The 8709-nt window shown below is 35.5% G+C and overlaps 1 protein-coding gene across 2 annotated transcripts; it reads left to right on the forward strand.

Moving 5' to 3' along the window:
• Positions 1-2347: 2347 nt before the first annotated feature.
• On the forward strand, positions 2348-8396 carry LOC112737990 (poly(A)-specific ribonuclease PARN-like). Of its 2 annotated transcripts, none has more exons than XM_072211596.1 (8): positions 2348-2856; positions 3310-3440; positions 4029-4223; positions 4304-4416; positions 4526-4642; positions 4719-4833; positions 4936-5151; positions 7376-8396. In XM_072211596.1, exons 1-8 carry the CDS (start codon positions 2381-2383, stop codon positions 8029-8031), a joined length of 2019 nt encoding a protein of 672 aa, XP_072067697.1. In that variant the 5' UTR covers positions 2348-2380; the 3' UTR covers positions 8032-8396. The 2 variants fall into 2 exon arrangements, with proteins under 2 accessions (XP_072067697.1, XP_025643978.1); XM_025788193.3 differs by having other exon boundaries at positions 2396-2856; positions 4307-4416.
• The last annotated feature ends 313 nt before the right edge of the window (positions 8397-8709 follow it).

The raw sequence follows: 8709 nt of genomic DNA on the forward strand, positions 1-8709 counted from the left end.
TAGTGTGCAGCCCAAAACAATAGAACCAAGCACTTAAACCCTAGCTACTTGGACTAAGCTTTCAATCCAATCCATTGCCTTGATGAAAAGAATAGCATCTAACTGATGGTGGTGTTATGGTGTGTCAGGTATGACACAAAGAAAAAAGAAAAAATCATTTTCTCATAAACACCAAAGAGGAAGAAAGGAAAAGCAAAATTCTGGTGGCTATGTCAAATCAAAATTAGAGCCGAAAGTACAATGTTCAAGTCAAGCTAAATCAGAAGAAAAAGGTAAAATATTTCCTAAACATGCAAGTTAATTACTTGTTGATTTTACCTTCCTCTCTGCACAACCATTTTGGGGTAACATAAAAAAAGTGGAGGTTACTTTAATCTGCTATGAATCAATGGCTAATATTGAAACTTGGAGCCAAAGTACTATATTAAGGATTTGGATTTGAAAAATTCATTAAGGAAGCAAGTTGCTCATCTTTCTTTTGTTGTGCTTAATTTTGATATCTAATCCCTAATTTTTTGGTTTGATGGAAGAAAAAGAAAGGGAGACTTCAGCTGGTTCAAGATTCAAGGAGTTGACTTTGGGAAGCAAACCCTAACAGTGAAAACATAACTCTATACAAAAAGGAAAATTAACTTCAATTTTGTTCAAGGAGAGTGAACCAGAGTTTGAATTTCATTGAGAGCTTCTCTACTGTTCTTGCTCAACATTTTGGACAGTGTTTCTACATCAAAAAAATATTCTACCAAATGGAGAGCTACATGTGACAGTGTTGAATCTGGTTCATCTTATAGCTTCAGAGTTGTTCTACATCATCTCTTTCATGGTTTATCTTTGAATATTCAATTTGTATGTTGTATCTTTCTTTGTTTTTATTCAGTGGTAAAAGGCATTTAAGTGAGGCATTAAGAAAAAGCCATTGGGATAAAAGATAAATAGAGGTACTTGGAGAGAAAAGCCAAGATTTATGTCTTATCTCTTTTGATTATATTTTTGTTTTATATCATGTACCTGTGAGGTATTCCTTGTTAAGTTTGGTGAGCACTTAGTGTGTTGAGAGTTTAGAAAGTGAACCTAGCTAAGTCAAGCTTAGGTAAAAGCTTGGTTTGTCCCTAATAGGATTAGGTTGAATTCTTGGAAATTGGTATATGTAATACTTGAAAAGATAGTAAAAATTCTACCACTGTTGTGGTAGAGACTGAATATAGAGCATTGCGCAAGGGCTGAACCAAGATACATGGCTGTGTTATCTTCTTCTTCCTTACTCTGATTCTATTTTCACGTGCTATGAGACAAAATAAAATTGTCTCCTGCATAATTAATCTCGCAGTCTGAATAGAAGCAAGGTTTTATTTTCTGGTTTGGGGATTAATTAATCAAATTTAAAAGAAGACCATAGATTCAACTCCCTTTTCTAGGCTATCAAGAACCTTCATTTCTGTTAATGAACATCTTTTTAGGATTGTACCATTGTTAAATTCTATTTTTTATTGGTTTTTTTTTTTTTTTTGCTGGAACTGAAAATCGATTTTGGAGTTAGGATTTTGTTCTAGTTGATTAAATATTTTGGGATTAGAGTTTGTCACTTAAGGACTAATTTGACCAAATTTCATAAAGACATCATGCTCACTACCAATTAGGATGTAGATGGGTGTGCTGACATGTAACTTAACGTGTCACGTCAGCCTCTATTAACGCCGCCAACATGAAAAGTGACGGAAAGACTAAAATGACTAAACTAAAATCTTTGGGGAGTGGATTTGATTAAAAAAATCTTTCGATGACCAAATTAAGGATCACGTGATCTTTCAAAGACCAATTTGACTATTTACTTTTTTTAATTAATAAGGACATTTTAGTCATTTTAAATATTTTAGTATCTACTTTTTCTCAAACCAAATAAGAGATTGAGACCTGTACACTTTACACCAAGCACAATATTAAAATTTATTTTAGTCTCTGTCTTTCAATTTGTGTTTCTGAGTCTCAATTTCTCTTTCAAACGCTACCTTAGAAACTATGAAATTAACAATTACCTTTTATAATGTTGAACTTGAAAATTAAAACTAAGAGTGTGTTTGAAAAGTTTTTTTTTTAAAAAATAATTTTAATTTTATTAAAAAAATTCAATTTTAGTTTTCATTCAAATTTATAATTTAAAATAATACATAATTTTGATAGAATTGAATTCTTATTAATTTGTCTTTAACTAAAAAATTGAATATTTTTGTAAAGATATTTTAAACTTTTTTACTTTTAAAATTATAACCATGAGAATAGAATTAAAAATTAGACCAAAATAATCTGATTTATAAACAGAATAAATGTGAAAATTAAAATTTTCACTAAAATTAAAATTATTAACTTTTATTTGTTTCAAAACATGGAGAAGAATGAATTTTGTGTTTATGAACAGCTTGATACTAAGAAAAGGCTTGTAGCCTTATTTCAATTCAAGGTGGCAAAGTTCAAACTTAGTGGTACATACAAACCGAAGGTGGAAGAACCCATCGACACTATTGTGATGGTTTCACTGTTTCAGCTACTATTCTTGCAGCAGAGGCGTTCCCTTTGCACGAGCGCTTCCCCCAAACGATGGAGAGTGAAGCAGGTCAACAACTCCAACTTCCCTGAATCCCTCCAGGAGATTAAGGCGCACATCGCGCATTCCGACTTCGTGGCCGTATCCATGGAGAAGACGGGCTCCCCCGCGCCGCCCTCCTGGCACCGCCTCCTCCCATTCGACACGGTGGAAACTGCCTACCTCAAGGCCAGCCTCTCCGCCCATCGCTTCCAGCTCCTCCAGTTCGCTGTCTGCCCTTTTTCCATCTCCGACTCTAACGCCCTCGTCGCCCATCCGTTAGTTCCCTTCTGTAACTTGCTTGCAACCGCCTTCTTTCTCTTTAATTAATTAAAATAGTAAAACTGTTATTTTGGTATCCTTTTTGAATCATATCAGTGCCCAATTTTAAATTAAGGAAATATGGAAAAGTACCGAAGTTAGTAACTTACAAGGAAGAACGTTGATAGTAGTAGTATTTGAAGAACATTTAGTAGGATTGAAAAAATGAGTTATATATTGAATAAGCGCAAAATTAGAACACTGAAAAAAATATATAGTTGATTAAGATTGTGCGTTGAATTTTGATCAGGGAGTTGTGATTTGTGCGTGAATGTGAATTTGTACTTGATTAAGATTGTGTGTCTGATTCGGATAATTTTTTTTTTTCTTTTTTTGAATTTTAAATTTATGGCTCACAATGATTGAAAAGGAATTAAGAGATGAAGTTTTGGTATTTGGGTATGGTGCAGGTATAATTTCCTGTTGTTTCCCAGAGATGAGCTGAGAATGGGGATGCCCTCTTACAGTTTTTCATGCCAGCCTTCGTCCCTTGCATCTATGGCATGCCAAGGTTTTGATTTCAATGCATGCATAAATGATGGTGAGGTTCTATTGAAGTTCTTGCATTTTCGTTCTCCTGTGTGGCAATTTGAATGGCTTGTTACGGTAGGAAGAGAAAGAAAGGAAGAGCTGAGTGATAGAAGGGAAGGTGAGACAAGAGAGGAGTTGTTACCTAACTAGTACAGAAAGAGCAGAGGGAATGTGGCGGGGGAAGGAAGGCTGTGATATTAGTTATATTAGACTAACGAGGGTAAGGGCCCCTTACTGCCCAAGAGTGTGTTTTCATTTTTTGTTTTCTACTTTCTGCATCCTACCCTTGTAATCACATCCAGTTTTCTGATTTAGAGCTGAGATCCTACACTGGAATACCAGTTCTGTGATAATACAAAGAAGTTTATGATTCTCTGTGTGTTTACGATACCGGTTCTTACCATTTTTTTCCCTTCTCTTTTGGTTTTAATAGTCCACGGATAGAAAGTCCATTAACTCCATACTAGATTGTATAAAATCTCTATTGAACATGTGAATGAACAATGCTTTGCTATGCTATGTGAATTGAGGATATGCTGCCCTATTTACTTACCTTGATATCCCAATGAGCTATAATCCATTTTAATTTGTGGGACAGGCATATCATACTTGTCTCGGGTGCAAGAGTCAGTGGCCAAAATTCGTTGTGGGACTGCATTCCCTTCTTTTTGTGTGATGAAATCTTCTTCAATCTCTACTGTTGCTGATACAGTTTTTGTTGAGAGGATTAAGTCACGGATTAAACATTGGAGAAAGACATGTAAAAGCTCTGGTACAAGTGGAAACAAAGATGGTATGGCAACTTTTGCAAGATTCTTCTCACAATAACATTTTGGTTAGATCCTTTTGTTCTGTAACACTAATTTTATGCAGAAGAGCTTATAAACTCCCTTAGGAATATTGTCCGGGGCAGTGAACAATTAAGATCAAGACCTTGCTTGACTATAGATGTTTGCAGTGAACGTCAAGTGCAGCTAATTGTGGAGGTATAATGGGCTAATAAATTCTTAATTATTCCAACTTGAATAATACAATCTTCTTTAACTGACTCGTATACTTTTCTTTCTGTTCTTTTGTACTTTGGATCTTCTGCAGATGTTGGCAGAAATTTCAGATGACCTTCTTCCTTTGATAATCCCTGCAAAGAGTGGATCCACCCAGGCTATACGTGTTGTTTTGGCAAATTCAAAAGAAGATAAGGATTTCTTGGAGGTAATTAAATGATTCATCTCTATTCTTTTGCCTTGTTAAGGTCACATCATTAAGTAATAATGTTTTTACAATGCAGAGAGAGCTTCAAAATGCTGAAGAGGAGGAGACAAAGAAAATTCGTGGTTTTCGAGAGGTGATCGACTTGATTTCTGCTTCACAGAAACCTGTTATCTCCCACAATAGCCTTAATGGTGTATCTCTTAAATGGAAATTTCTCAACTTTAATTCTAGTGTACTTCCCCGGTCTATCTACTTCATTTTATAGTTTATTAACTTTCTATTGGTTTTTGTAGATTGTACACTTATTCATTCAAAATTCATTGCCCCACTTCCACCTGAAGTAGATGAATTTGTGAGCTCCATGTGCACGGTTTTCCCCAAAGTACTTGACGTAAATTATTTGATAAGGGTAATTGGAACCAAGAGAAAAGTGGCCAACATACCTAGTGCTATATCCTACTTGAATAATCATTTCTTTGCACCTGTTGATGTGAAAATTCCGGACCAAGGTCAGTTAGTCTATAACATTTTAGTCTCACATGCAACAAAAGCATGCTTATTGGATGGTTTTATCCATTTTATCTTAATAATAGTATGGAAAGTGATATGGTCATTCCTTTGCAACTTGCATGCTTGTCAAGATATATATTCATATTATCTCTTAATGGTTTTCCTCCTTTAAAGATGCATATATTTTCCTACTCCATGTTTTGCTTCGTCTTTGATTGAAACATGATTATGGGGAAGACAATAGCATTGCCATAGGGTTAAGTGTTGTTTTTCGTGTTTGTTTTGTCACCCCTTCCACCCATGGTAAGTATGTAAGCAACTTACTGAGGAAGACAAGAGGTTCATGGCTGAGTATTTATTTGATTCAATGAAATAGACCGATGCTCGTAAAGAGGAGGAATACGGCTTTTAAGGAGTAAATGAGTTAAGAAAAAAACCATAGAAATTTTCAGTTGTTGAAGATTGTTTTGGCAGAGATCTTAAACCTTTCATCCATGAGATCTTCTAGATTTTATTCTTGCTAGTGCTCATCTATATACCCTGAGATAGAGAGGGTGGTACTTCAGGTGGGACTCATTGGCTTCTTGTAATTTTTTATATTGGTCATGCTACTAGGAAAGCTACACCTAAGCTTCATTTGGTGATGCAAATGGGGAGAACAAGGATGACACAGCGTTGATTTCAACTTAAAAAATTTGGCTTGAATTTAGTAGCCAACAATGCCATCTGATGCCTCTCCAAGTTGGAGAATTCAAACTTTCTGTCTCTTAAGAACGTAATCTAATAGAAGATGGACTCCACCAGTAACTGAAAGTTCTCCTGGTGAGGCTAGAGGAGAATCATGAACTCATCTGAGTGTGGTCCTATTAATTTTGTTTCTACTGCTTTGTTTTGCATATGAAGGTTCAAACATTATACGTGATGACTTTAAAAGGGACTGTGTGATTTATTGAGTTAGCTTTGCATATGGGAGGCATTGAACCCCCTAGTTTTGTGTTTTATTCCTATATTGGGACAGTAGAGATGTTTCTGCCCCATCCTTTCTTTTTGGAGGTACTGAAATTGCTTTGAAGTCTTTCCCAATGTCTCTCTCCTTTGTATCAACTATCAAGATAGTAATCAAAAGCTACTTGTAAGTTTGGGCTTAATTGGGCTTTTGGGAAGATGGTGCGCTAAGAATGCAATAAACCCAATAACATTCAAGAGTAGTAAGGATTGATCACCATACTTCTGAAGTCAATGCTGAATTTCTTGGGCCGGATCTAAAGCTTACCATGGCTGACACTATTAGTGAGGTAATAGACCCTACTATCCTTGTCAGAAGTACCATAAAATTTTCATGGACTGTTGTAAGTGACATTATCATTGGTAGTTATTGGGAAGGCAATGTCTATATTATCACAGTCTATGGAGCACCTTGCAATAGTTTTGAGCACCTGCTTCATTTTATGGCACTTAGAAAGAAACATGCGCATCTCATGGTTGAACATTCAGTTTTAAGGATTCATAAGAAATTATCTTGTTGCTTGAGGAACCTAGGGGATGTTTACCCACCCTTGGAAGAATCCCTTTATCTTTTAGCTTTTTTTAAATATTTATGAGGGAGTGGAGTTGGGAGAACACTTTGGATACCATGTGGACTATGGAGGTAGGCTTAGCATGTGTGACTTGGATTTTCACTATCTTTGTCATCAGTTAATGGAAGTGCTAACATCAGGGGATCATGATAAGGACTTGGATAGATTGGGATGCCCAAAGCCCAACATCAAGCATTATGCACTTGCTGTTATATTCAAGGAGAATTCTTCTCTCCCCTTAACAACTAGCTTGAGTGTGGTATCCCCACTATACTTGAGGAAATGATAGTGTATCGCACCAAAGTTTGAAACCAAACTGAATTTAGAGTAACCAATGCCAATATTCACTATTTAAAGGGGCCAAAACCATTTTTAAGCTTCATTTTCTCCCCTTCTATCCCTTCATTTTGTGGGCTCATACAGGTACAGTGAGTGAAGACAAGATTTATGGATTTTGAGCACTAAGGTTTAAAGGTTATGTTATTCTGGTAGAAAGATTCATGTTTAGTACTTAACAAATTGCATACTCAATTTCTCAACTTTAAGAGGTGTTTCTTTTATCCTATTTTATATATAGATGGCTATATTAATCAGTGACTGGTAAGTGGTACCTCATTTTCTTTCATTTTCATTTTTGCTTTTATAGGTACAACAAATGAAGGCAAGAGCCATGGAATTAATGCATTAAGGCTATGCTATTTATTTATGAAACTTTGCTCAATATTGAAAGTTTCCCCATATGTTAATGAGTCCGGCAGTAAGCATTTGGCAGCTGAGCTCGAAGACTATGCCAATGTATTTCATCCATGTGCAGCAGCCGATATCCAAGAGTCACCAGTTAATGAGGATATCAGTATATGGGCCAAAAATACTAGGAAAGTTAGCATTGACAATGTGGTTTTCCTATGGGGATTCAAATTTGGGACGACGGCAGGGATGTTGAAGAGTCTACTCCATGCATCCCATGATATATTTTTGGGAGAATTCGATGTTAAATTGGTGGATAAGAGTTGTGCCATTGTTGTATTCTGGCAGCCTAGTTTATCAAAACAGTTTCTTGATGTAATGAATAGTAAAGAAGTTGATGGAGCCTTGAAGGAATTGGTATCAGATGGCATGCGAGTAACCTGTTATCAGACCTACAAGACAATATGCAGGCTAGGGTTGTGGGGGATGGATCTTGCAGAGTCATTAGAGAGCGGCTTGGGGAGTTCTCACTCCGATATGAAGGTGGATTCTGGGAGCAAATCTTCAGAGATTCATTGGTACAATGACAACATAATTAACTTCGATAATCTTTGAGTTCATTAACCTTATTGGCAGTTTTTCGTTCACTAATTGACACGTTTTTATCTGAATAATTATTTCCTCGGATGGAAACTGTAAATGTATTATATTTGCTGCTGGCATGCGTATAGAATAGAAGACACTTTTAATGTCTTCATGACAGGGTACACTAGTACTGTTTGATGATTATCCTAGTGAGATACGAGGCTTTAGGCTTTGTTGTTGTATTTATCTTGCCTTTACTTCGAGGTCTCAGGTTCTAGAATTACACCTTGACGCTTCCATTAGGTTAGGCTATTTGGATGTAGTCTTCTCTTGATTCTGCATGGTGCCGGATGTTTCTAGATTGGACACTTGTTATTCTAACTAGACTTTGTGCATGTTTGGGCGCCATTATTTTGTTAAAAAAAGATCTTTTTTCAATGAAAAAAGATCTTTTTTTATTTTTTAACGTGTTTGGTAAATTTCTAGTAGTAAAAGTAAAAGCACTAGTAAAATAAAAAAAAAGATCTTTTTTGAGAAGCTGTAATTTACATCTTTTTTTAAAAGATCTTTTTTCCTTAAAAAAAAGATGTTTTTCATGTAATAAATGAACAAAAAAGTACTTTTATACTGTTATACCCAAACATAATTGATAGATAAAAAGATCTTTTTACATGAGATATCCAAACATAAAATTACTTTTACTTTTCT

The sequence above is a fragment of the Arachis hypogaea genome, chromosome 13, assembly GCF_003086295.3.
Source record: "Arachis hypogaea cultivar Tifrunner chromosome 13, arahy.Tifrunner.gnm2.J5K5, whole genome shotgun sequence".
NCBI classification, from domain to species: domain Eukaryota; kingdom Viridiplantae; phylum Streptophyta; class Magnoliopsida; order Fabales; family Fabaceae; genus Arachis; species Arachis hypogaea.

What these genes read in the sequence shown, in the direction of transcription:
- LOC112737990 (XM_072211596.1), top strand. Translation starts at nt 2,381, where the DNA reads ATGGAGAAGAATGAATTTTGTGTTTATGAACAGCTTGATACTAAGAAA. An exon ending in AACGCCCTCGTCGCCCATCC is followed by an intron (nt 2,857 to 3,309) that starts GTTAGTTCCCTT and finishes GGTATGGTGCAG; the next exon opens with GTATAATTTCCTGTTGTTTC. An exon ending in CAATGCATGCATAAATGATG is followed by an intron (nt 3,441 to 4,028) that starts GTGAGGTTCTAT and finishes TTTGTGGGACAG; the next exon opens with GCATATCATACTTGTCTCGG.